This window comes from Miscanthus floridulus, chromosome 16 (genome assembly GCF_019320115.1).
Source record: "Miscanthus floridulus cultivar M001 chromosome 16, ASM1932011v1, whole genome shotgun sequence".
NCBI classification, from domain to species: Eukaryota; Viridiplantae; Streptophyta; class Magnoliopsida; order Poales; family Poaceae; genus Miscanthus; species Miscanthus floridulus.
Genome location: NC_089595.1, coordinates 108,410,708 through 108,437,452, shown reverse-complemented (window position 1 = coordinate 108,437,452; position 26,745 = coordinate 108,410,708). Strand labels below are relative to the sequence as shown.

At 48.7% G+C, this 26,745-nt stretch overlaps 3 protein-coding genes and 1 pseudogene across 12 annotated transcripts; 1 reads left to right on the top strand and 3 right to left on the bottom strand.

The window, feature by feature from the left end:
- The first annotated feature begins 4,623 nt into the window (after positions 1 to 4,623).
- Positions 4,624 to 5,648, top strand: LOC136511232 (uncharacterized mitochondrial protein AtMg00810-like). The gene is made up of 2 exons (XM_066505382.1): positions 4,624 to 5,032; positions 5,578 to 5,648. Exons 1-2 carry the CDS (start codon positions 4,624 to 4,626, stop codon positions 5,646 to 5,648), a joined length of 480 nt encoding a protein of 159 aa, XP_066361479.1.
- Positions 5,649 to 11,198: 5,550 nt separating this feature from the next.
- LOC136511231 (F-box protein At3g07870-like) lies at positions 11,199 to 12,273 on the bottom strand (annotated as a pseudogene).
- Positions 12,274 to 15,971: 3,698 nt separating this feature from the next.
- On the bottom strand, positions 15,972 to 20,596 carry LOC136511450 (uncharacterized). 10 transcript variants are annotated; one of them, XM_066505513.1, is made up of 5 exons: positions 19,959 to 20,596; positions 19,706 to 19,822; positions 17,667 to 19,275; positions 17,360 to 17,385; positions 15,972 to 16,907 (listed from the first exon to the last, which is right to left on the bottom strand). In XM_066505513.1, exons 3-5 carry the CDS (start codon positions 19,219 to 19,221, stop codon positions 16,185 to 16,187), a joined length of 2,304 nt encoding a protein of 767 aa, XP_066361610.1. In that variant the 5' UTR covers positions 19,222 to 19,275; positions 19,706 to 19,822; positions 19,959 to 20,596; the 3' UTR covers positions 15,972 to 16,184. The 10 variants fall into 10 exon arrangements, with proteins under 10 accessions (XP_066361610.1, XP_066361608.1, XP_066361607.1 ...); XM_066505511.1 differs by having other exon boundaries at positions 17,667 to 19,328; positions 19,706 to 19,812; XM_066505510.1 differs by having other exon boundaries at positions 19,706 to 19,812.
- Positions 20,597 to 24,219: 3,623 nt separating this feature from the next.
- Positions 24,220 to 26,630, bottom strand: LOC136511452 (beta-1,3-galactosyltransferase pvg3-like). The gene is made up of 2 exons (XM_066505520.1): positions 25,857 to 26,630; positions 24,220 to 25,716 (listed from the first exon to the last, which is right to left on the bottom strand). Exon 2 carries the CDS (start codon positions 25,488 to 25,490, stop codon positions 24,408 to 24,410), a length of 1,083 nt encoding a protein of 360 aa, XP_066361617.1. The 5' UTR covers positions 25,491 to 25,716; positions 25,857 to 26,630; the 3' UTR covers positions 24,220 to 24,407.
- Positions 26,631 to 26,745: the final 115 nt, after the last annotated feature.

The following is a 26,745-nucleotide window of genomic DNA, read 5'->3' as shown; positions in this document are numbered from 1 at the left end:
CACTTCTGGAGAGATATCGAGCACTCCGAGAGGGGTGTCGAGCATTCTAGGAGTGGAGCCAGGAGGTCCTACAGTGGTGTTGACCACTCCAGGACGGGCGCCGAGCACTCCCGTAGCGGAGCCGAGCAGTCTTGTAGTGGTGTCGACCACTATAAGACTGGTGCTAAGCACTCCGGGAGGGGTGCAGACCACACCAGAAGTGGTGACGAATAGTTCAGGAGTAATGCCGAGCACTGCATCCAGGGTGCCGAGCACTCAAGGTGTTGTGCCGAGTACTCCGGCGGAACAGGGAACTCCATCGACGTCGATCGAGTTCGCCTCACCTCTAAGTGACATCACTGAGTTCGTGGATGTCTTCCACTAAGGTGAGGAGGTACGGTTCCATAGGCTGGATGACATCGTCGGTGACATAATGCCCTCAGGCCTAGCGGGTCGTCTGCTCAATAACCAAGAGCTACTGCTCGTCAGTGCAGAGGAACCACCCATGTTCGTGCTGGCCGAGCATGAAAGATCTAGTTTGGTTTTGGTGAATTGATGAAACCCTAAGTGCTAACATAGTTTATCAAGTGATTAATGGAAACGGGGATCCCGATCTTCCGTTATGTGATGGTAACTATCGTTGTGGCGGAGAATGACACATCGATCCGGCTTCAGATCGAAAGATCGAACCCTGCAATCTTAGCACCACAGCTCCTCTGGTTATCAACCAAGTCACGGACCAGGTTGACCTCGCCAAGAAGGCTAATCCCTGCCTACGCAATGAAGAACACAAGCAAGAATAAGAAAGAATGCAACCAAATTGCAGATGAATGATTATCTCACGAAGTTGGGGTCTCACGAACCGATGAACGGCGAAACTGTTCTTGACAGAATAATCTAAGCAAAACCTAAAACCTAATGATGGCAGCAGCATATGATTATAAAGGTCTTAGGGTCATCGCCTACCCTGGACGTGCCGCCTAATGGGCCCAAACACGATACACGGTCCAACGGACCAAAAGAAGGTGTCGCAGCACCCTGGCAGATTCTGGATGCTGATTTGTTTCGACGATTCCCGTTGATTCCAAAGAGGTTTTGACGTGAAACCACTTGTATTGGCTTCCTTATAAAATTATCTTTCCATCCATATGTGGATCATCGAAAACGGAGTCCGGATGCGTCCTGAGTGACCAGTTTAAGGCAGACTGGTCCTGGAGGCCAAGATGGACTCGAACTTGATTTGGGCCTCCACCTTGATGACTCGAACCGGATGAGCTTCGAGCCTCCTTCATACTTAGGACACCCTCGCTGATCTCCTTGGTCTCCATATGATTCTCCAAGCATGGCCATATGTATGGAGGTCATGTCCTCATCATCCTCCCTTTCTTGACGAAAAGCCGTCCTCGGCGTCGATTTTATTTGAAGTCGATCATGCACAACATGAGGACAAACGAGGTTTCCAAAATAATAGTAATGGACAATATTGTGAGAAAGAATATGACCACATGTCCAGGTTTGTAGCATGTCTTGTCCTACTGACATATAGTCTGCTCGATTAAAATACACACGATCTTTGCCAATACTATCCTGCAAAAGATTAGTACTAACAAGAAATATATGCTCCCTTTCTTTGGATTCCACTTGTGTTTTCTTGTTCTTGACAGAATAATCTAAGCAAAATCCAAAACCTAATGACGGCGGTGGCATATGATTATAAAGGTCTTAGGGTCGTCGCCTACCCTAGACGCGCCCCCTAATGAGCCTAAACACGATACACGGTCCAACGGACCAAAAGAAGGTGTCGCAGCACCCTGGCAGATTCTGGACGCTGACTTATTTCGATGATTCCCGTTGATTCCGAAGAGCTTTTGATATGAAACCACTTGGATTGGCTTCCTTATCAAATTATCTTTCCATCGATATGTGGATCATCGAAAACAGAGTCCGAATGCGTCCTGGGTAACCAGTTTAAGGCAGACTGGTCCTAAAGGCCGAGATGGACTCGAACTTGATTTGGGCCTCCACCTTGGTGACTCGAACCGGATGAGCTTCGGGCCTCCTTCATGCTTAGGACACCCTCGCTGATCTCCTTGGTCTCCATATGGTTCTCTAAGCATGGTCATATGTATGGAGGTCATGTCCTCATCAGTGATCATGAGATAGGTAGCACATTCCAAGTGATGAAGCAAATGAAGATCATGACATGATGATGGCGATGCCATGGTGATGATCAAGTGCTTGGACTTGAAAAGAAGAAAGAGAAAAACAAAAGGCTCAAAGCAAAGGTATAAATGGTATGAGCCATTTTGTTTTGGTGATCGAGACACTTAGTGAGTGTGATCACATTTAGGATCGATAGTCGTACTACTAAGAGGGGTGAAACTCGTATCGAAGTGCGATTATCAAAGTGCCACTAGATGCTCTAACTCATTGCATATGTATTTAGGATCTAGTGGAGTGCTAACACCCTTGAAAACATTTTGTGAAAATATGCTAACGCATGTGCACAAGGTGATACACTTGGTGGTTGGCACATTTGAGCAAGGGTTAGAAACTTCATCAGCGGAGTGTTTACCCGTAGAGTGCGGACAGTCTAATGGTGCCACCGGCGCTTTATACTAAAAAGATGGAGGTCACTGCAAGTAACTGGACGCTGGTCTCGGTAGGACCAGCGCGTCCGGTCAGTGGAAGCGTGATGACGCTGGTATCAGTCTTCGACCGGACGCTGGGTCACTTAGTGACCGGACGCTGACGAGGTGCGTCCGGTCCTGCTGATGTGACAGCGCACAAAGGAGACGTCGTGTGATCGGACGCTGGGTGAGTTTGGTCGAGCATGACCGGACGCATCTGGTTGTGATTCTTCGCTTCTGGATGCTTACTGGAAACGATCGGACGCTGAGGTCCAGCGTCCGGTCACTTCGCAGCAGCGCGTCTGGTCATCACTTGACCGTTGGGATTAGGAGCTCAGTATTTGAAGAGAGGGGACACGTGGCATGCATCGCACGACCGGACGCTGGGGTCCTGTGTTCGGTCAATATGACCGGAGCGTCCGGTCACCCCGTGTTGTGCCCAGTGAAAGGGTACAACGGCTCTATTTCGTGAAGGCTTCTATTTAAGCCCCATGGCCGGCTCAAGCTCACTCTCTTGGTCATTTGCATTGACATAGCAACCTTGTGAGCTTAGCCAAAGCCCTCTCACTCATCTCCATCATTGATTCATCATCTTTGTAAGATTGTGAGAGAATCCAAGTATATTGCTTGAGTGTTTGCATCTAGAGGCACTTGGTGTTCGTGTTTCGCTGTGGGATTCACTTGTTACTCTTGGTGGTTGCCGCCACCTAGACGGTTTGGAGCAGCGAGGATCATCGAGCGGAGGGTGGTGATTGTCTCCGGCTCCGATCGTGGTAATTGTGAGGGGTTCTTGACCTTTCCCCGACAGAGAGCCAAAAGGTACTATAGTAGATTGCTCATGGCTTGTGTGATCCTCATCTTGTGTTGGTTGTGCTGCACCCTATTGAGGGTTTGGCGTGTGATGCCAATTAGCACATGAACCTCCAAGTGAGTGAATCGCCACAACGAGGACTAGCTTGTCGGCAAGCAAGTGAACCTCGGTAAAAAATCATTGTGTTCATCACTTGATTCTGAGGTGATTGGTCTTTATTGGTATTCATTCTAGTGATTGATTGGTTCATTCCTCGACACGGCGGTATAACCATCTTGCTCACTCTCTTTACATTACCGTAAACTAGTTGTCAAGCTCTTTAGTGTAGCTAGTTGTGAGAGCTTGTTAGTTTGGTTTGTGTGGCTCTTTAGTTAGCCTTTGAGAGCACACTAACTTAGTGTAGTGATATAGCTATTATGTGGATAGAAACTATATAAACTAGAATTATGGTGGGTGGCTTATATTTTTAGTAAGCTAGCGCAACACTTGCTTCGCCTCATAATTATATAACCGGTTTGTTAAGTGTTGTTGTAGAAAATTTTTATAGGCTATTCACCCCCCCTCTAGCCATTAGGGCCTTTCAGAGCGTGATGGAAATTGGCGACGGGCGATGCTGCAGGAGATGAAGGCGATCGAGAGAAACGAGACTTGGGAGCTCATCGATCCACCTCCAGGATGTCATTCGATCGACCTGAAGTGGGTGTACAAGGTCAAGCAGGACGAGCACAGCGCCATTGTCAAGCACAAGGCGCGCCTCGTCGCCCGAGGCTTTGTTCAGCACGAGGACATCGACTTCGAGGAAGTCTTTGCGCCAATAGCACGCATGGAGTCTGTCTGTTTGCTACTAGCCTTGGCAGCAGCAAAGGACTGGCACGTCCATCACCTAGACGTAAAATCGGCATTCCTCAACGGCGAGATGACGGAGACAGTCTTCGTCAGGCAACCTCCAAGTTTCGCCATCAAGGGAGTGGAGCACAAGGTGCTCCAACTGCGCAAGGCGCTCTACGGGCTGCGATAGGCCCCACGAGCGTGGAACGCCAAACTTGATGCCACGCTGGGCGAGCTTGGGTTCCAGCGGTGCACAACCGAGCACGCGATCTACACGCGGCGATGGGGAAGGAGGAGCTCGGCGGCGGCATGTATGTGGATGACTTGATCGTCACCGGCGCGCATGCAGAGGACATCGATAGCTTCAAGCGTGAGATGGTGGCTCGTTTTCGAATGAGCGATCTCGGGGCGCTCTCCCACTACCTCGGCATCGAGGTGAGACAAGGGAAGGAGGCACTAACGCTAGGTCAGAGCGCGTACGCCTCTAAACTGTTGGAACGGAGCGGCATGGCTGAGTGCAAGTCATGCGTAACTTCGATGGAGGAGCGGCTGAAGCTGACAAAGGCCAGTACCACAGTGAAGGTGGATGCAACACTCTACCGGAGCATCGTCGGCGGTCTATGCTATCTAGTCCACACGAGGCCGGATATTGCGTTCGCCGTGGGCTACATCAGTCGCTTCATGGAGGATCCTCGAGAGGATCATTGGGTTGCGGTGAAGCGGCTGCTGCGCTACGTTAAGGGGACGGTGGATCAAGGGATCGTCTTCCCCAAGACCGATGGAAGCAGGCTGCAGCTCACTGTGTTCAGCGATGTAGACATGGCGGGGGACATTGACGGACGACGGAGCACCTCTGACGTGCTCGTCTTCCTTGGATCGGCTCCAATCTCATGGTTGTTGCTAAAACAGAAGGTGATGGCTCTATTTACATGCGAGACAGAGTACGTGGCAGTGGCCACAGCGGCGTGCCAAGTTGTGTGGCTGCACCGGCTGCTGGGCGAGCTGACCGGTGCGGAAGCTCACCCACCAGCACTGATAGTGGACAACCAGCCCGCCATCGCCCTCGCGAAGAATCCGGGTCTCCATGACCGGAGCAAGCACATCGACGTGAAGTTCTACTTTCTCAGGGACTGTGTCGATGCAGGGCAGATCGTCATCGAGTTCGTCGAAACTGGTCGGCAACTCGTGAACGTCCTCACCAAGCCGCTCGGCCATCTTCGACTCACGGAATTGAAGAAGATGATCGGCATAGAGGGGGTTCAAGGGTAGCAGAAGGATTAGGAAAAGAATTATTAGATAATCTTCTATATCTCTTTTGTGAATGTGCAGTAGGTGAAGGCGGCGCCGAAAAGAGCTCCCTGCTGCGCACTGTAACAGCTACAGGGGCAGGCGTCGAATAGTTCACATGTCGCACTGTAGCCACAGCAGTGCCAGGCGCCAGAGGTAGCCCTGCTGTCGCATCTAGTCACTGTAGCAGCATGGCAGCTGTACTAGGACTAGATGAATAGAGTTGTATAAATAGTTTAACACTACAACTCAGTAAAGAGAGAGTTTAGATTTGTCATCTCCTATACAGAGCTCCGGCCAACGCTGGTGTCTCTGCTGTGTGTGTATGCTCTGTTCTTCCTCACTTCTTATATCTTTAGCCATAGTGTGTGGTCGAACAACGTTTGTCGTGGTCGGCAAGACTGGTGAGTGAACGACTCACCTGAGCCGATGGTCGACAAGACTAGTGAGTGGTCGACTCACCTGAGCTGAGGGTCCAGCGGGCTAACACATGCCATGGCAAGGCTTGGAGCGAACCACCTTTGTGCCAAGCCATATATCATGTCTACGAGCACGTTGGAACAACTTTGAGCAGGGAGTAAAACTGAAGCCGGATCCTCTAGTGATGCGATCCCTAGTGATGCCCTTGCCCACAAGCATTCTTGGGCCTCTTGTCCATGTTGTTATGCGAGTGATAAGAGTGCATGAAGCTGTTATCCTCAATCAAGCTAAGCCACTGCTTGCAGACAAGTTTGCATCGCATGGTACAGTCAGCTGGGAGTCAGAGCAAGATCTCCCTTGTCGCTTTAGCCAAGGAGCTGACAGGGCTCTCTCTTCATTTGTCTGATGCACTGGAACAAGGCTCTCTTGAAATAGGGAGACGCTGATAAGAGCAAGATTTTCAGCTTGGTAAGACGAAGGGGTCTCTCTGATTGCAGTGCCAGTTTCTACAGTCTGAGACACGGGATCATAGACAATCATCTTGCGTTTGGATGTAGCAATGACTATCATCTTCGTGGACCCACAACTGCCAACAGAACCAATAACTCTAACAATCTTAGGCTCAATTACATTGTAACACCCCAGGTGTTTGGCTTCCACATTTGCACTTGCATTTCATGAACATGAGCATCATTTATCCATTCATAAGCTTATATCACATGAAACATGATTTTGAAACATTGCAACATGTTGCATATTTCATGTGTGTTGTTTCTTTTATGAGATGAATAGTGTGCAACACTTAAGTGCAACATTTGCAACTCACTTTAGTGAAACAAAGCTAGTTAATACCCTGCAACAAGATCATGAAACATGTGAAACATGACTATGAAACAAATGTAACATTTCATATGTTTTTCATTGTTTAAGTACATACAATGCTTGATTCTTATGTGACCAATGTGTGGTGTGGCTAATAATTCTCTTAAGTAACTTAGTTACACCCAGAATGTCATTTGGAACATTGTTCATATTGATCACATTACCTAATTATGATTTCAAATAGTGGTTTGACTTGTTTTGACTCCTGAACTCTTTTGTTTGACTGTTTAAAAAGTGTAGCTTATAGTGTTTGCATGTCTGAGCAACCTAAACGAAGTTGTAGCAAATTTTATAAGGAACAAACTTTGTTTAGAAGCTAAGTCATGAAAATGTGCACAACATGTTCAAAAAGGACCCACAAGTCAGTATTGAAGGCTGATTCAACACTTGAAAATATTTCTAAGTCTTAGTTGCAATTTCAGTTTGTTTGAGCCGACTTTGGCTTGATATAACTTGTGATCCAGTGAGAATTAGCTGTTGATTTCCAAAGCATTGTTGTAGCCCTATCATAGTTCTACAACTTTCATCTTGACTGTTTTCGCTGCTGATGAATGGATTTGGAGTTTCATGATCATCAACCATCGCTGTCAGGCGTCGAAAGTTAACTGAATCGAAGTTTCAGTTGTGCTACAGTACCTGGTCGATTTCAGAAATCGACGGCCGCGTGGCGCCACCCGTCGCCGGCCGCCTGACCATGCAGCCACGCGCCGCAGACGTCCTGGCGTCGCAGGCCACGACTTGAAACCCCCACGCGCCTGCCCGACCAGCTTGCCAGCCCAATTTTCATTTCCATCGCCTCCACCGCGCGCAGCAATAGAGCTCCGCCATTTCCGAGCGAGCCGCGCCGTAGCCTAGCCGAGCCATCCGTGCCTTAGGTGAGGTCCAGTGACCGTTTTTCCGTCGCCATATCCATGGCCGCGCCTCGCCGGAGCGGAGCTCGCCGCGGCCAACCACCACCGTGACCTCCTCGTCCTCCTCTCTTTGCTTGGGTAGCACCGTAGCGACCTCGTGGAGCTCATACCGAGCTCGGAGGAGGCAGCCGAGGCTCGCCGTCATCGGTGCCTCGCGCCGGAGCTCTGTCGTGCCGCCATCACCCGCGACGAGCCACCTCTGTTGAACCATAGACCTTGCCTGTAGCACCAATCGATTCACCTCATCACGTAGAGCACGTAGGTGTCCTTGGTGTCGCTGGAGTCCTCGCCGTCGGTGAGCTAGACCACCACCGCGCCGTCGCGTGCCGTCTCCCCTATTCTATGTCGCTGACCAACGGGCCCGGCTGACACGTGGGTCCCACGCGTCAGTGACAGTTTGTTTGTAGGATAGTTCACATTTACAGATTTTTATGCTGTTTTGTGAATTTTGTAACTCCAAATGTGTAGATCTAACTGGTGTGATTCAAATTTTGTTAGACTCACAGTGAAGTCTAGTATTTAAGAAAAATATGACATGAGCACAAGATGTAGAAATTTTGGATGAATTAAATAGGAACTTGAAATGTGTTTTTAAATGCATACAAACTAGTTTAAATCATATCTTGAGTTTATGTGATCCAAAAATTATGAAATTTTGTGGGTAAGCTATTCTTGCTTAGTAGAAGCTCTGGTAAAAATTTGAGAGTCATTGCATGTATGGTTTTTGAGTTATAGATTTTCCTTTTATCATTGATTGATACTTGTGTAAATTTTTGTAAATTATCTAGAAATCCTATGACTATGAAACTTTGTGGGTAGTATCCTAGTACCTTAAATATGCTAGGAAAAATATGAAATCTGTTGCTTGATACTTTTCACTAAGGTTTCCTAATTATGTCATTTTAAGCCATTATGTCTTATCATTTTTGTGTAGGCTGTGATACTTGCTCAAATAGTGTGAAATTTTTATGGGGGTCTACTTAGAGAATGTAGTATCTACTGTAATTTTTGTAGATTTAATGGTGTAGTTTTCATATATGTTTACCATTTCCTCTAATTAAATAAATAAATTATGAAAGATATTAAAAGAAATGTTTTGGTGAGGAGCATCCTACTTTCTGGTGTTCTTGTGATATGTGTAATAAGTGAGTAGAGTTAGTTTTGTCCAATTATGTGTTTACATCATAAGTTAATAATTATTTTGTTGGCATTATGTCCCTCTGGACAGATCTGGGGACTTTATAAAATTTCCCATGATATTTTGGTTTGCTGTGAATATGATGAATACAAAAGTTGTGGATAATTTATGTATCTAGCTCCTATCAAAATTTAAGGGCATTTGGCCCAGTAGTTTAGGAACTATAGCTGTTTAAAGTTAGGTTCCAGTTTTGCCTACTCTCTATCTTGTGAAGACAGGTTTCTGTTGATTGAGGAATTCGACCTGGTAAAGGTTAGAATCATGCTTAGAGGTCTGAAAATAAATTATAGATAATTTCATAAGCTTTCCAAATTATCTTGTTGCATGTCATTTGGATTTATAAATCTTCAGTTATGGCTAATTTACTGTACCGCTATATAGTCTCCCATTTGCTAAAATACAAATGCTTGAGTGTATGCTTCATTGCCATGCCCTCGTTGATTGTTTAAGGGCTAGCCTAACTTGAGAACATGCTTAGGTGCAGGTGCTAGGTCATTAACTGAAGATGAGCAATTATACATTAGGTTGTATAAACTTGGTAAGTAAAGTGATTTGAATAGAGCTTAAGTGGAATATACAGACTACAGTGAACATGTGCATTCCCCAAGCATCCCTGACTTCGTTCATGTGCATCCATGATATTTATCTGGCGCATTCATGCAATAGGTGTGCCGGAGGGAGTGACGTTGCTGGAGTTTGAGGGAGGCAACCAGGAGGAGGAGCCCGAGGTGCAGGAAGCCGACGAAGCAGCCGCCGCGGAGGAGTTGCCCGAGTGCCCTGACCACCAGCCTTCCTCTTTCATGAAAGGCAAGCCCCAGAGCATATTAAGCCTCCCATGATTTCACAAATACATTGAGTATCTTTTATTCGTTGATGATGCATTAAGTATAGGAATTGGTTGGAATCAATTGTTGCATTATATGTCCTTCCTTGTCTAGATATCGTACTAGAATCCTATTTAAGTTCAGCAACGGGTTAAATGCTTAGCCATGCTTAGTGCGGTAGAAGTCAGGTGATTTCCTATCACCTGCGAGCTTTAGGATGAGGTGGATCACGGTTGGCTATATTTGCTATCGTGGAAAAGAACCATGTGAATAATGAACTAAGACCGGGTGGAGTCTTGTGTAGGTTGAACATAGTAACTCCGTCTGTGTCGTTTAAGGACCGATACGCTGTACGTCCTCATATCATGTTGAACGCAGCCTAACACTTAGCTGGCCGGATAAGTCGTTCCGACCGCGAAGCCAAGTAGCTCAACTCAGGCCAGGATTCGTGGGGGTTGGATGCATTTTGGAGGAAGTAAGGATGTGCGGAGAGCCATTGGCATAAGTCCAAGAGGAGTCAGGTGCTTAAAATCCTGCACTTCCTGGCAGAGTGGTTCTCTGAGAATGCAGGGTGGCCCGGACCCACGTCTTTTCTTTTATTTTTCTCCTGAGTTGTACCAAAGGTGGCTTGTTTGCGACCCTGACGGGGGAAGCAGGGTTTGTGTTAGGAATACCCCTCCAGCTGGATAGGAATCGATTCGAATCGCCGTCTCTCCCGGATAGTGAGAACTTGACTGAGGAGCGGCAACGTAGATTCAATTAATTTAACGATATGGTTAAATGAATGATGATGATAAGGTTGCCACAATGTATACCTGATACGGTTATTAATGTTTGCGCCCTAATAAAATGATTGTTTAGTACATGTGCTAATATAGATGACAGGTTAATGGCTAAAAGTCACTGCTAGTTCAGGTTAAGAGCTGATCTTATTACTTATGCTTTTCTGCAAAAAGAAAGTGTCAGCCAGATCCACTACATTAAGCTATGCATAATCCTTGGTGTCATTGGTTTTGGTTTCCGATGGGTAAGTCTAGCTGAGTACATTCTCGTACTCAGGGTTTATTCCCTCTTGTTACAGATGACCTTCTATATCAGGAATTCTGTAAGTATTGTCTCCACCCGACGGGTGATGAAGACTAGATTATAGGCATGATATCTGCTTCTCTTATCTGAATGCTTTTGCGGGTTGTGATCAGCGAACCATATCTGTATTTGAACTCGGGTGTGTAAGTTAAACTATTTGCTTCCGCGTACTTTACAAGACTTATTTTGTAATAACGATGACTCTGTGATGATGTAATCTATTTGCAAACGTCTGCGAAATGTTGTAACGTACGATATGTTATGTTGAATTACTGTGATCTTGGTTGTATGCAAGTTGGTTTGAAATCTTTCGAGACTTCAGTTGACTGGATTTATATGGGCTCAAGTTCGAGAATTTAATCGTTTCGGCGATTGTTTTTGTACTTGTGCTCTTATAAATTGATCGGTTCTGTGACATGCATCATCTCTGCTAACATGCTGCAACAGATCAATGCGATGTTCCAATGACCAACCACCAGAGCCATAGTCATTCAGCTTCCATATCTCCAGCATGCCGACATGAAGAAGGTCCCGAACCATACACAAGTGGCCAGCAAGCTCCACCAAGTGCACACCTGACACCTCAAACGGCGACTGGACCCATGCAAAGATCTCATCTGTGACAGAAAAGGATAGGATGGCAGCTCGTGGCCTTTCAACGACAAATGAGGGACGGATAAGCCAATGCAGAAACCCATTTGCAAATACTGGCAGCACTTTATCATGTCTAGCATGGCTAATAGTTGCCTGAGCAGCCCTGCATAATCTGAAGGGTACACCTGCAGCAGGCGGCTTCCAATCATCCCCATGATCACCGCCCAGCGTGTATATCTCACACTTAATATGCTGCTTATCACCATAATCCCCTAGGAATAACCTCACCACCATGTACTTCTTCGTACGGGCATCAAACCCAAGTCCAGCGGTCACATACGCCGCATTGTGGCACGGGGGCAATCGGGTAACTGCCCTTGTGGATGCATTGAAAACATAGTAAGCTGGTGCAAAAGGATCGTAGAGAAGGGTGAGGCCACGGCACGGTGCAGGCGTCAGGTGGATGAAGTCACCACCGCGTACACCATCAAGAGTGAACAGCAGGCCGTCATCGGGGCCTGATGACGAGCTCGAGTACACCGCAGTGGCGTCAAAACCAGTTGTTGGTGAAGTGAAGAACAGATTAGGTGTTGCTGACTCCGCTTCAGCTTTCGCCATGTGAAGGCGGCAAAATTCATCAGAAGAAAGCACTGCATTCCAGGACCGGCAGACGGGCCCGAAAGCGAAGAATGGATTTGACGGGCAGCCGTAGGAACACCTCTGTCATCATCTCCTCCGGCAGGAAATGTGCACCGCCAGATGCTACAGCCCTTCTCTTATTCCCCATCACCATGTCACCCAAACTTGATCAACTATGAGATAATCCGCAGTGAAATAACACGAGATTGGTATCACGACAATCTAAGATACCATGTAATGCAAACAGATACTAAATATATTCTGAAAACTCTGAGTATGAGTGAAGAGAAAAACGCACCCCCTGAATTCTAATCTCGGCAGGCGTCCACGACGTGTTGGTTAAGGCGGGATGATTCGTAAATCGGTAATGCTATAGACCAGGCGTCCGGGCTTCCGGATGCACCGCCCCGCACTCGCGACTCGCACACCCGCTGCGCCAGCTGCCCTACAGTAGCTCTGTCCCACACTCCGCCCGTTCCCCCGCCCTCACTCTCTCCCACACTCGCTCTCCGCGCCGCTCGTCGCCGCGCGAGCTCCCTCTCTCCCTCCGTCCCTCTGTCCCTCGCCCCTCCGCGGCCTCCCTCCCTCCCTCCGCACGCGAGCTCGCTGCGCGCCCGCTCGCCTGTGCTCCCTTCCTCCCTCCGTCCCTCGCGCCTCCGCGACCTCCATGCACCCCCACTCTCCCTGTGACCCGGCTCCCGCACCCCACCGGAGACGAGGACGACGGTGGTGGCTCCAACAAGGTACGTCACGGAGGGATCTGGATCTGAGGCATTGCCCCTCCTCATCTGGATCTGGATCTGAGCCCTCCTCCCTCCTCTGGATCTGAGCTCTCCTCCTCCTGCTACTACTTCTTCTCTGGATCTGGATCTGGATCTGACGGACGCGGCGGTGGCTAGGGTTCCGGCGAGCTCTGTTGTAGCAGGCTTGTTTTGCTGTTGCAACAAACAATATTTCTTTGTTGCATTAGACTTCTTTTTCCTGATGTTGCTTCTCGCAGTTGCGTTTTTATTTCTGTTGTTGCAGGAGTGTTGTTTCGTTGTTGCAACAAGTAGTCTTTCTTTGTTGCATTAGTCTTTTTATTCTCATGTTACATCTCGCACTGCCCTTTTTGTTTCTGCTGTTGCAGTAGCTTTGGTTTACTGTTGCAACAAGCAAATTTTCTTTGTTACATTAGTCTTTTTTTCTAGATGTCGCATCTCGCATTCTGCTTTGTTTCTGTTGTCGCAGTAGCTTTGGTTTGCTGTTGTAACAAGTAATTTTTCTTTGTTGCATTAGTATTTTTTTATGTTGCATCTCGTATTTCAGTAGCTTTGTTATATTATTGCAGTCGCTCTTGTTCTGATGTTTCACCTCGCATTGTGTTTTGTTTGATGTTGCAAAAAAAATTTCTAACGAGAGCGTGATGAGGATGTGACATATCTAGCGTGGGGGAACGGGTGATGCGGGGGGGGGGGGGGGGGGCAACCGGGTTTCGTTGTATTCCCACGGAGGGGGGAGGGGGCGGTGAAGAGAAGCGAGTGGCTGGAGCGGGGGTCTGGCGATGAAGAGAAGCAAGTGGCTGGAGGAAGAGGGTCGGGCGATAAAGAAAAGTGAAGCGGCTAGGGCGGACGGGTTTGCTAAGTGCGAGGGCCCGGCGTCAGGACGCGTCTCACGCGCCGGACGTCTGGGAGCTAGCAGCGTCGTTCGTAAATAAATTGCCCCCAAAGATGCAAAAATCTATCCTTTCCCAAATTTTATAAAGAGGGGGCATCGGAAGAGAGATCGGTCGGACCCGGAGTCTGAAACAAACACATAGTGACCAGAGATTCAGGATTCAGGAATCAGGACAGGATTAAAGACTCAGCCCACAATCCCGCGTGTCAGCCGCGGCAGCTTGGTCAAATGCCGGCCACCACTCTTCCATCATTGATATCCAAGCCGAAAGGGCGCCAGATATGCGGTTGCCAGGTTGTCGACGTGACTGCCGGAGGCCACATGGGTCAGCCTGCTTCCCGCGGCGAATCGTGTAATCCCAGACCGATGGGGAAGACGGAGAAGGCGGCCTATCGAGGCATGTGTCCAAGGTGGAGGAATTGGTGATGGGGCTCCTATGCGGGAGGACGGAGGTTGATGCGGGAGGATCTCGGGAGGACAGAGGTTGGGGAAGTGTGTTGAGCAAAGACCTGAAGAAGAAGCTCAAGAGGCTGTGTGGCATGTCGCGATGTCAACAGGGAATTCCCCGTCGGGGGTTACTGCCCCATCCCCGTCCCCGCTCGAGGATTTAATCCCCGCGGGGATCCCCATCCCCGCATCAACTGCACACCCACGCTGCTGCCATCCTGGATTTTCGCACCTGGACGCGCCGCCGCCGACGAATCCACACCTGGAGGCACCATCGGTGGAGCCCATGCAGCTGGATCTGGTGGAGGCGGTGGAGGTCGAGCAACGCCGCCACCGCTTGCTGTATCGGGTGCGTGTGGCCCCCGCTGCTGGATCTGCTCCTCGCGCTGGATTTGCCTCCACGCCGCAGATCCGCCGCCTCCATTGTCGGTGCGCCCTCCGTGCCAGGGCCTCCGCCTCCAGGGGCCTCTGTCGCGCCGTCAACGGGCTCGGGAGGGAGCTGCGCCGTAGGAGGGAGATCGAGGGGCGGCGAGGCCGCGCCATCGACCGGATCCGGAGGGAGCTGCGCCGCAGGAAGGAGAGGGGTGGCCTCAGGAGGGAGGAGGAGGACACCACCCGTCGGATCCAGGAGGGAGGGAGAGCCTCCCTGCGTCGTCGTCGATGAGCTAGGGTTTGGGGGCGCATGGGAGAGGGAGAGAGCGGGAGAGCTAGGGTTTGCGAGGCGGGTCGCGCGCTGCGCCGTGCCGTGCTCCGGATCCGACCGCCGGGATGGGGAGAGGAGGGGGCGCTGCCGGGATGGAGAGGAGATCCGCACGCGGCGCCGTGCTCCTGATCTGGGAGGCCTCGCCGCCACGAGCCCTCACCTGAGGGGAGGGGAGGGTGCGCCGCCAGCCACCGGGTTGGAGAGGGGGGGGGGGCTGCAGCCAGATGGGGAGGGGAGGGGAGGGGGCGTCGGGCTGGGGGAAGGGAGCGCCGCCGAGGCCCGAGAGAGAGAGAGAGATAGAGAGAGAGAGAGAGAGAGAGAGAGAGAGAGAGAGAGAGAGAGAGAGAGAGTGGAGGGAGGAAGAGGGAGAGACGTCGGGGGGACGCCGCTACCCGCTATCAGGGGCGTGAGGGGCGTGAGGGAGAGGGAGGCATCGGGTCCCCGCGGTGAACGGGGACGGGGGCATGCATACCATCCCCGTCACCGTCATACCCGACGGGGATGATTTTTTCTCCATTTAATTCCCCATGGGGAGAAAATTTATACCATCCCTGTCCCCTAATGGGTGAATTCTCCGCGGGGAACGGGGCCCCGTTGACATCTTTAGACTGGCGTGCGTGGGTCAGGTGTGTCGCCGCATGAGTAAGGTCTCAAGGATGAAGGAAGCACACTGGTCTTGACTACCTTTCTCCTCTGTGCCGGGCCGCGCCTGGGCCGGGCCAAAACAGCGGTCCGTGGGTCGTGCTGATGGGCCACGGGCCTTATGGCCATCTATATATCTCAGGATAACCCTCCTAGTGCAGTAGTGCCTACCATAACACAACCACAACCGAAACTAGTTCAGTGCTTAGCCGCCTATTCAGCTGTTCATTGCTCCCAATTACACGGATTATGATTTCATCATATGTTCTTTTTTGCTTCATCATTAGTTGTTCTAGTTACTTCTACTTCTACAACATGTTGGCGCGTGATGGTTCCCCTATCAAAAGAAAAATGAAGATCAATGTTTCTATTCAGGAATAATTCACATGTTCGTCTTGACAATGCCCTTCAGCTGAGGCCTCAACACATCATCATCATAACGAAACAGTAAACATTATAGTATTATACTGTTGGTATATTAAACCATTACACCATCAGTAGACACTACACCTAGCTACTTTCACTTCAGAAAAAAAATAAACCATGAACCACTGCCAGGCAAAATTCCCAGTTGCACTGCCAGGCAAAATTCCCAGTTGCTTTACATTTTCTTTTTTGGAAAGAAACCAAAAAAATAAACCACGAGGTCAATCTGTCTTCCACACCACAAATGGCCCCTTCTTCTGATGCTCGCATGGCCGAAGCTTGTTCATCGCTCGCCCCATCATCGCCATCGCTGCAATGCTTGGGAACTGACCTTCAAGTTCTTCGGATAACCGGCCAGGCTTTGTTGCTTGCCTTCCCTGGCCTGGGTCTTCATGGAAAACTGGAGTGCCACCCTGGCACCATCTTCCTATCCAACTATTCACGCTCTTCTCTAGAATTGGGATTCTTTCTTGCGTTTCTTGCATTTTTTTCCCTTCATCCAAGCTCTGGTCCTCTTTAACACGATCGATTGCTCCAGTGTCAGTCCTGTTGCAAGGAAGTGCCATGTCAAAAGAACGATTTCTTTGCCTGAGTGGAGGACTGTCTCCAACTTTTGGCCTCTTGGAACCAGGCATGTCAGGATCTGATATGTCAAGCTGTAGGCGCTTGAGCCATCTATCACTTGGCTCGGCACCTATTGGTGGTTGAATTATACCACTGGAAATTTGATTTCTCATTCTGCTCATTTGGGAAAGTATGAGATCTAGGTTCGTGATTCCTGTTCCGGGCATGCACGATTGCTTACTACCAATGGTTGCTTTGGACGAAACATCATGACCTTCATTGACATTATGGGTTCTATCTTCTTTACTGTATCCTGAATCTCGTCTCTTGGACGGAGCTGCCAGCTGCTCACTTTTTGCTTCGTCTGGGCAACCGTAGTCCTGTAGTACATTTATTGGTAATAATAGAATCAGTACATAGATCTATCAAGTTACTTTCAAAAACATAGATCTATCAACTGATATGGGCCCATAACTAATGAGCACAGCTTGAAATAATTATCATGTGGAATAACAAGCAACAGGTAGGTGAGCATATATTCAAACCAACCTAAATATATTCACATTCCAGGATTTTAACTAAAGAGCATAAACAGGAAAGATCGACTAACACTGAAAACAAAGTTGATGACACATCAAAATGCATTTCTGACAATCAAGTTTATAAACCTTTTCAGGAAAGTTTTTTTTCCCCAAAACCATCCAAACAATACAAAAACAGTTCCAAGCCATATGTTGTTTTTTATACTATCGAACAATATAAATAGTCCAGGAACACTCTTCATGCGCAAAACAGGAGATCAGATTGCTATTGGATTATGGAACTCTGATACCTTTTGTGCCGGCAATGAAGCAATGCCTACAACAATCCAGAAAAAGGAAAACAGATGTGAGTCTGAGAGTGATACTGCTACCATCAGCAACAAAAAAAAAGATATATATTAAATGAAACATTCCAGTGATGCTGCTCTGTTAGCATATATGTTTTGAATAACTAAGAAGCACCTTGTATTCTCTATATAATATATAAAGATGTGCAGTTCTCCTGCGCGTTCGACGAAAAAAAAGCACCTTTTAACGCAAGCCGCCATACTAAAACACGCTCTTAGCTGATACTAATTTATAGATGCTAGACCTCACCTGCTGAGGATTTGGACCCAATAAGAGTATCACTGTGCAATGTTTCAGTCTTAGCTGAAGATTGATTCTGTGCTCCGAATAACCGACTGCCAATATTGGTGCCGTACATACAAACTCCAAAGCCGCTAGATTTTCCTGAAGACACAGAATTTTTAGGATATGCACTTTGTGATTTGGAAGGAACCGTTAACTTTTCGAATAAATAGGGCCTTCTTCGGTTACAAGAACCTGTATACATTTCCTTTGACTTTGGTCCATATGTCAGCAGCTCACCATTACTCTTTTCTGTCAATTTATTTGCAGTTTGATCAGGTAACGTGCAGACTTTCAGATTTCCTGCAGATTCCGTTCTCTGTGTTTTGAGATGACGATGATGCTCATAAGGTAACAAAGAACACGAAACAGCCTTGCCATGAGATTTATACATCTCATGAAAATTTTCACCATCCTTCTTGCCGATGGTAGAAATAGCTATTGGTTCATTCTGAAACTCACTACCAAGTACTGGTGCACAGAACATTGCCTCTGCAGCACTTTGTTGTTTATGGACAACAGATCTTCTTGTCTTCAGATTGTGGGCCTCACTTGCAACAATTCGATTGTGGTTGTTTCCTGCAAACTTGAACTTCTTTTCGTTAGATACAGAGGGTAGTTCATGCTTTGAGTTTGCAAAATAGTGGCTTGTATGCTGCTCATCTATTGGACAATCTGCTGAGTTGTTGTCATCCTTGCTGCAAGAACATGACATGGTATCCGATAATTGTCCTTTTAACTTTGGCCCTGAAGGATCTGAGTTGAGGCCAGCAGGATCGTCTATGCGAGATGCAAAGCCTTCTGCAGGTTTGCACGTATCCATGTTCTCGTCAGCTATTTGATGTGAGTGCATCATGTATTCTTGTGACGATAGAGCCATCACATGGGATGCAGACACATTTAGATTCAGAGGTAAAGGACCAAGTGCTGCAGACCTTCGTTTACGGTTGAGAATACTGTCAATCTTTCGATTAATTTCGAACATTGGAAAGTGGCTCCAATCTGGACTTGGATCATCTGAGCTCCCAAGGTTCTGAAAATCCAACGGTAACTCTGAAAGCTTGTGAATAGAATATGTTTCTGACACAACTGCCCTGGCTCGCAAGTTCACAGCATCCTTCTTCATAGATTTTTCAAAAGACTCATCAACCTGTTCACTATTCTTTGGTCCCAATTCATTGGAAACATGGCGTGCCATACCCCACATACTAGAATTGAACTGTCGGGCATGCTGCATGGAGGCACTTCCACGGCTTACTCCTACCATGAGCCGTTCAGCAACTGTAGATTTCATGAATTCATAAGGCAAAGTCTGACTATCTTTTGCAGTAGTGCCCTTGTTGATATCCTCCAAAGGATTGCTGACATTGTTGTTTCGGGGTTCTGCACTGCTGCTTGCTTTGGTCCAGTGTGCCATCCACAGGTAATGCTTGTGCTGAGGTGGTTCTCCAGGATCTTTCTTGCTCAACAAAACTTGAAAATCTTCTTGCTTGTCATATCTACTCCCGACAAAGTCTGACATGATTCAAGTAAATGAGTTTTTTCCGTGAGCCTGGAAATATGGCTGCAGATTCTTCTGTCAAGGACGCAAACAATAACATAATCAGAGATAACGAGATCTTTTAAGTCCTGACAGAAGAACGATACAGAAACCGGTAAATCAGGAAAACATAAAAGGGTTAGAAGTTCCATTAGATTTGTTTAGATACAACTCCACTTTTAAATCCAGCTGATCAATCGCGCTGGAGATTTCACTAGAACTAGCGAAGTGCGGTGGGTATATGGCGGGAGTGGAACTTAATAGGAAGTTTTTCACCACAAAGAGTTGGTACTCCTACTTGGTGCATGCGCATGCCATGACCTTGCGATACAAACTCTTCAGAAAACAGGAAGCATGATGCTAACCCGATTTCCCAATTTCAGACATAGCCCCCAAAAATGACTACATCAATCAAATGGATCTAGTAGCAACTCATCAACAAGCAAAAGGTGAAACATAGATTTACCTTAGCAAGCAACAAGCGCACGCTCGTGTTCTGCGGCGCGCACCTCTACGCCTCTCGGTTGGACTAGAATTGGATCACGCCAATCTAGGCAAGGAACACGCACACCGCTGCGAAACACTGAGGATTACCGCCACATAAAAGCACGGAAAAAAGGAACAACGAGCAACCAGGAACTCTCGCTCCTAGACCGTGGGAAGAAACAGCCAAAAAAATCCAAGGCCGGAATGGCAGGAGCAGGTAAGCATGGACTCACCCAAACTGCCACGACGACGAGGACGTACGAACGAGAGCCGAGGCGGCAAGGGATCAAAGCAACCGCGGCGGCGCCGGCGTCGCGTCTCCTCCGTCCCCCGTGGCCCCCCTGACTCCGCGGCTCAGAATCCCTCCTCCCCAGAATCCATTCCCCGGAACGGAACCGGGCGCGGAGGAATAAAAAGAAGCTGTGGGCGACAGGGAGACACGCGCCACAACAGCTCCCCCCTCAATGTCCACACCTCCCCTCGCCAATTCCGCCCATCCCCAAGGCCCCAACCACCACGCGCGGTACTGCTACCACGACCCACGCCGCGCACAGCGAGACGGCGAGCCGAGGCGGCGCTGACGGAGAGGTGGAGGCATTAACTCCGGTGGTGGAATGGTCAAGAGCCACAGCCACAGGCGTGCGAGGTGGGAGAGGGCTGGTCACTGGTCAGCCAGCCAGCCAGGAGACGGGGATGGGAGAGGGGAGGGAGGGAAGGAACAGGGAAAAGCGAACCCGCCTGGGCCACGTCTTCAAAAGGCAACCGTCGGTTGCGCCGGCGACGCGGTGGCGGCAGTGGAGGCGTCGGATGGGGAGCGTACGGCCGATCGCGAGCGGAAAATATCTCAGGGGACGGACGTGGGAAGGGTCCCCCTGTTGCCCGCGCGTACAGGGGAACGGCAGATCGTTCGGAGCTGCCTCGACGCTCTCTCGAGTCTCGACAGGGTGGCCGGGGCCCGTGGGCTCGGCTGCCACAGTGGTTTCCGTTCGGCACGCCGCGACCCGCGACAGAGAAGTTGGCGACCCGCGCGGCGCGGCTGCGCAAACCAGGCTGGATGGATCTGCCGACTGGTGACTACAGTAGCGCACGTTTGCCTGGTGTAGTGGTGTGGTTAAAAATTTGGAGATTGCTTTCTTTTTCAAAAGACCGAAAAAAAGGGGGGATTGTGCGTGAACTAGTGCTACACTTTTTCTTTAAGGTCTTTGTGAAAAAGAACTTTTTAGAAATTAGTAGTGCTACAGTACCAGTACCAGTATTTAGCCATTGGTGCATCGAGTGCCCGTGCTTAGAATGCTTGTACGAAAATAGCACGTGTAGAATTGTCTTATGAAGGACAATATTTGGTTGCGGCACAACTTATAATCTTGTATGCTTTATGATAGAACACGTGCATTGATGTATTTCGAAATTCACCAAGGGTCCTAGTTTTCAAACAAAACTAAGTAAAGCAAACACTGGTCGTAACTTGCGAGTTGCAACGAATGTATTCAACCTTAGAGCATGTTTGGGCGTTTGACAGAGCTCCTTCTGCTTATAATAATATTCATGACAAAATGGTTTTTCTAACTCTGAGTATCTCGTAGTGTGTCCTCTCTTTCTTTTTACATGACATGTTAGTTTTGTCCTAAGTGAAACATTTGGATCTTGGATCATCATTCAAAAAACCTATATAGGTTCATGACATAAAATTTGTATTTTAGATCTACTATGAGAAATAATTTCACAATATAGAACTCATATGTTGTGAAACTAAAGTTTTTTTTTAAGTGGACGATCAAATATAGTAATATTTCATTTATGGACAAAGTTAATATGACATGTAAAAATGAATAGAGGGAGTATTAGTTAATTTTGGATTTTAGGTAAGCACTCTACAATCGCTCTGTGACCTCTTCCAAAAACAGTTCCTTACCAGATGGCAATCACACTCGTGGTGCGGGTGTAACATTGGACCCGTGGATGTCTTCGGGTTAGGGCCCACGACGGCGTCATGTCATGTGCGGGTGTTATACTTCACTCGCGGGTGACCTGCGAGGGTTGAAACGCATGTTTTCTCTATTCCCCTTCTTCAATTAGGGGCCTAGAAGACTAGAACTAACGTTTGGCGCAAACATACGTAAAACTTAGGATGATTCGTATAGGCTAGGTTGCCTAGATAGTATGTACTCCATTCATTTCAAATTATAAGACGTTTTGATTTTCTAAATACATTGTCTTTACTATGCATCTAGATATAGTGTATATCTAATTAATTAGATAGCAAAAGTTATGAACTTCTGATTTAATCTGGAATGAAGGGAGTACTAGGCTAGATTCAATTAAGTTATCGTGAACTTATGATTCACTGGTGATGATAAACTGATAATTGTTGTTATTTTCTCTCGAATTTTATATATATATTTTTTTTTGGTAAGCTTCTTACTAGCACACCCGCAGGTCACCTTCGGGTGCGGGGTACGGTTGCAGGTGCGAGGTGTGATGTTGCATCCACGGGTCTCATTGAGAGCGGGCGTAGCCAAATATTACGAGCATCGTTGATGACGAGTGTTTTTACTCACCCTGCACCTTACTTGACCCATTGCAATCCCTACCCATACTACTTGAAGCCTTTTGATGTTGGATCTTTGATGCCGATCCTTGAGGTTCTACTCTATCTCCGTGTCCCCAATTGACCTGAGTGTGCGAACCACTCAGAGCAACTGGATGGAACGGATCACTTCATTCTCAGGCACCACACATGGGCAACAAGAACGAGCGCCACGGAATGTTTCACCTTTCACGTTATTTTTTTTTAGAAAAAAGGCACCTTTCACGTTATCTCTTTTATATCAGGCTTAGCTACACGACACGGGTCGACATCGATCGAGAGGAGAAACATGAATCATTGCTGCAGTACTGATCAAGAATAAACTGATGAAGCGCACTGGCACATGACTACGCGACCCCCACGGGCCACGGCTCGTGCGCCGACGGGCCCGAGCGACGCCCGGCCACGTCTCGCGCCGGTGGCCGCAGCGCGCGCCGTCACGATCCTCAGGTCGCCGAGAGCGTCTGCTGCACGTCTGCACGAGGTCGCGTGGGTTTCCGCGCTAGGCGCTAGTAGGCCTCGGCGGCCTACCCACCCCAGCTGTTGTGCATTCATCGCGAGGTGGCGACGCTGCAGCCGCCGCGCCGCGCCGTGTCCCCGTCGCCGTCGCCGTCGCCGTCCCCGTCCCTTCTTGTCTGCCGTGCCTCGACCGAGCGCTCCCTCGTCGTCCTGATCCGATCCGCTCGGGGTGGCCACGGTTGCGTGGATTCCCGCCCGCCTACCGAGGGCGTGTGGCTGTATCAGGCCGCCGGCGATCGGAACGTATGGCTGACGGGCGTCCATGCAGCGCATGTACCGTGTAGTGCTGCCGTTTGCTTTATAGCTTGCGTGGCTCGTGTGGCAGAGGTGCGTGTGGCATGAATGGAATCTGCGCCTTTTTTTTAAATCTGTCTAGTCATATTAAGTTGTTTTTGGCCCTTCCTATCGACTGAATTTTTGTTATACACTTATACTATCTTCTAGTTATATTTACACTGATTTATTACTATATTTATATTGACTTCTTCGGTGTAATTTATTGTATGCAGAGGTGTAATTTGAGGATAATACAAATATATGTCAAAATTTTCAAAAAAAATATAAATTATTTCTATGGATTTCAGAGAAATATATGTCAAATTATTCAGAAATATTATCAAATTGTTCATAAATTATTCACAGATTAAAAAACAAATTCGCGGGTTGTATTGTGCATGCTACAGGGTTCCAGGTACGACACGTCAGGCGTTGCTTGGCTTTGTGTTAATGCTCGAGTTTCGATCGTACGTACTCCTATCCTAAGCAGCACGGCAGATGGACTCGGAAGACGGCAACACGCACGTATGTACACGTCAGCAGTGTGAGCCCCCAACACAGCACGTACGCCGGCCTAGAAATCGTTTGACAGAAGAAAAAAAAACACCCGGTTGACGTATAGCAATACTGTTTTTAAAATTTTAGATTAGAAAAAAAAAAGCTTTCGTAGACCCTAAAATAAAGTGTGTGGGCTGATTTTGCTTTGGGCTGTTCACTTTAGACTCGTCACAGGTTTTGCCGTTTTGCTAGATCGCCATCTTCCTCGGCCCTTTCTGCTCAGCTGCTCTAGCTGGCCCGCCTTCGCTCGCTATGGCTGATTTGCCTAACGGCCCAAATTCATTCGCCATCGGCCTCTTTGCTCTGTGAGGCCTATCGTGGCGTGGATTCCTGTAGCGGCAGTGGCGCCGTGTGCCGGCTTGGCCAGTACTTTTTTCCCCCTTGTCACATCAGTCAAGTCTTTCCCGATTTTTTTGTGGTTTTTTTTGGGAAAAAAAGAGAAATGGCAACTTTTTGATCGCAACAGCGTCACTTGGCTGACATCAAACAAGACAGTCAAAGTCGATTAGGCATCACTCGAGACTCGAAATCTCAAAACCAAAAAAAAAAAAAAAACCAATTACGTCATTGTATCAGCGTATTATTCAGCAACACCGAACGAACACGTATCCTATTACCTATCCTCTGGCCTAACTAACGCCACCAACCCTTGATCACAATATTCAACGCACGCATCCGGGGCCGACGAGAGCGAACCGGCAAGGACGACGAACGGTTCAACGACACTTGATCGAGCTCGTCATCAGGGGCTGGCCGCCGGCAGCGGCAGGTGGTAGAGGGCGCTGGAGCGCGGGAGTCCGGCGGTGGCGTTGAAGTAGGCGAGCGTCTCGGCCCACCGCGCGTCGTCCTTGAGCATGTGCACGGCGATGGTGTCCGGGACGAAGCCGTGCCGGAAGCAGCTGTCGGGCGACGCGCCCTTGTAGTTGTACATCCTCGGCGCGTTGTCGTAGCGGTTCTTGGCCTTGCCGGCGAGGTTGAGCCACCGCCCCGTCCACATGTCCTCGGGCCCATCCTGCTCGCGCCGGGCCAGGTCGGACGACGCCACCCACTGCACCAGGTCCCACGACAGCGCGTACCCCATCCCGGACATGAAGGGCGGGAAGGGGTAGAAGCTCTCCGTGTCGCACGGCATCTGCAGCCCGTAGTAGGCGTCCTCCCTCGCCGCGCCGCGCAGCGACGCCACCAGCGCCGGCAGCCGAAGGTACGTGTCGTCGTCGGCCTTCATCACGTAGTCGTACCTCCTGCTGGCGGTGTTGCTGCTGCTGCTGCCGTTGAACAAGCGGGCCACGGTGGAGAAGAAGGTGTACGTCTTGCCGTTGTCCATGTTCTCCGCGCAATCCAGCACGATGATGTCGCCGTAGCGGATGGCCTCCAGCGCCACGAGCACCGCGTCGTCGGCGGACGTCACGTTGCAGAACACGAACCGGACGTCCACGCTGCCGGCGACCGACGGGTGCTCCTGCGCCTGCAGCGAGTAGACGTCCCGCAGCAGGTGCCGCCGCGCGCGCTTGCTCGGCAGCGTCTGGATGCCGATGAGGACGCGCACGTAGTCGTCGTCCGGAGCTGGCGGCGGCGCCCGTGCTGCTGCGGTGGTGGCAACATGGGGACTGCCGACTGCGGCAGCAGGTGCGTCCGTGCCGGGGTGGCCGCCGCAGCTGCTGCTGCTGCCTGCGAAGAAGGATTGGATTCGGAACTCGTTGGGGTGCACGACGAAGACGGTGAGCGCGAGGAATCCGGCGCCGAGGATGAGGAGGGCGAGGTGGCGGCCGGTGAGCGGGGAGCCGGCTCCAGAAAGGCCCAGCTGCTTGTACAGGGACGATGACATGGCGATGGCTGACCCGATAGCAACTGGAACAATTAGCTGGTGATATGAATCTGAATTGGCGCGTGCTTAGAGAACAAATCAGCGCGCCACGGTTGCGACGAAGCTGGGAATATGAGGTCATTTGAGTTGAATAATTGGGCCGGTTCAGAGGACTTGGCCCTGAGCTCTCTGATTGGCCGATGGAGCAGTTGCGTGAAGTGTCGTGGTGGTGCTGTCGCATGGGAAACTGCAGACGCGAGTTGATTATAAGATTTACTATTAACAATTGACAAATGACAACGATTTGAATACAACTCAGAGTTGTACGCCAAGGCATCATCATGGATGAAATTCTAAATGGGAAATGTATGATGGGGATGAGCCTGCCTGATAGACTGCCGAGGTGGTCAAAGACCATGCATGATCCGTGCAAGCGAGCAGCAGGCAAATGACTCGAGGGAACCCAATTGGCAATTGGTAATGGTACCCAAGCCAGCGGAACCTGGCCAAACCGGAGACGACGTTCATCTTATGCACCCATGCTTATTGAATCTAGGATAGGTCCAAAATTGTTAAAAAAGTACATAAGCATTTTTTCAGGAAAGAACTTAGCACACAACCTGAAACAGAAATGCTTCAGATTTGAACATAAAACCGAGCACAAACAAATTTTCTAGTCGCACGACTGAAATCACACACCAATGTAGAAGCATATAGTAGATCAACGCATCGGAGAAGCATTGCATTGGTTGGTTTCAAACTAACGCATTGGCTGGTTTCACACTAACTGGGCCCTCACATGCCTGGACAAGAGAACCACCAAAGACAAGCACCGTTTCTCCGTGGCTTAATCGAATAGTAACGAGAAGGAAAACTTCACATTACCTCCCTCAACTTTTACGAAAGTCCGTTTTTCCTCCCTGAACTTCAAAACCGGACAAAACACCTCCTTCAACTTTTAAAATTGTTCATCTTACCTCCCTGGCCCGGTTATAAGCGGTTTTAAAGACGGTTTTGTCTTTTTTCTTTTTTTGTTTATTTCGACTGAATCTTTAAAAAATCATAGTAAAATCATAAAATAGAAAATCTAATTTTGTTGGACTCCACATGAGTAGATCTACACAGTGAACCTATAATATGGTATGCTTTAGTACAAAGTTTTTCTGTAGCTTTAGATCTATGTTTTTCTGTAATTAAATAGAATAATTCGTAGCTGCAGTTTCTATAGTCCAATCGTGGTAAAATTTTATGGTGGGCTAATTGTTGTATGCTTAAG

Excerpts from the sequence above, each read along its gene's own strand:
- LOC136511450 (XM_066505513.1), bottom strand. The coding sequence starts at position 19,221 with ATGTCAGACTTTGTCGGGAGTAGATATGACAAGCAAGAAGATTTTCAA. Across the intron at positions 17,386-17,666 it reads TGGGTCCAAATCCTCAGCAG|GCATTGCTTCATTGCCGGCA; the intron begins GTGAGGTCTAGC and ends GGATTGTTGTAG. Across the intron at positions 16,908-17,359 it reads CTTCATTGCCGGCACAAAAG|GACTACGGTTGCCCAGACGA; the intron begins GTATCAGAGTTC and ends AATGTACTACAG.
- LOC136511232 (XM_066505382.1), top strand. The coding sequence starts at position 4,624 with ATGGTGGCTCGTTTTCGAATGAGCGATCTCGGGGCGCTCTCCCACTAC. Across the intron at positions 5,033-5,577 it reads CTTCCCCAAGACCGATGGAA|TAGGTGAAGGCGGCGCCGAA; the intron begins GCAGGCTGCAGC and ends GTGAATGTGCAG.
- LOC136511452 (XM_066505520.1), bottom strand. The coding sequence starts at position 25,490 with ATGTCATCGTCCCTGTACAAGCAGCTGGGCCTTTCTGGAGCCGGCTCC.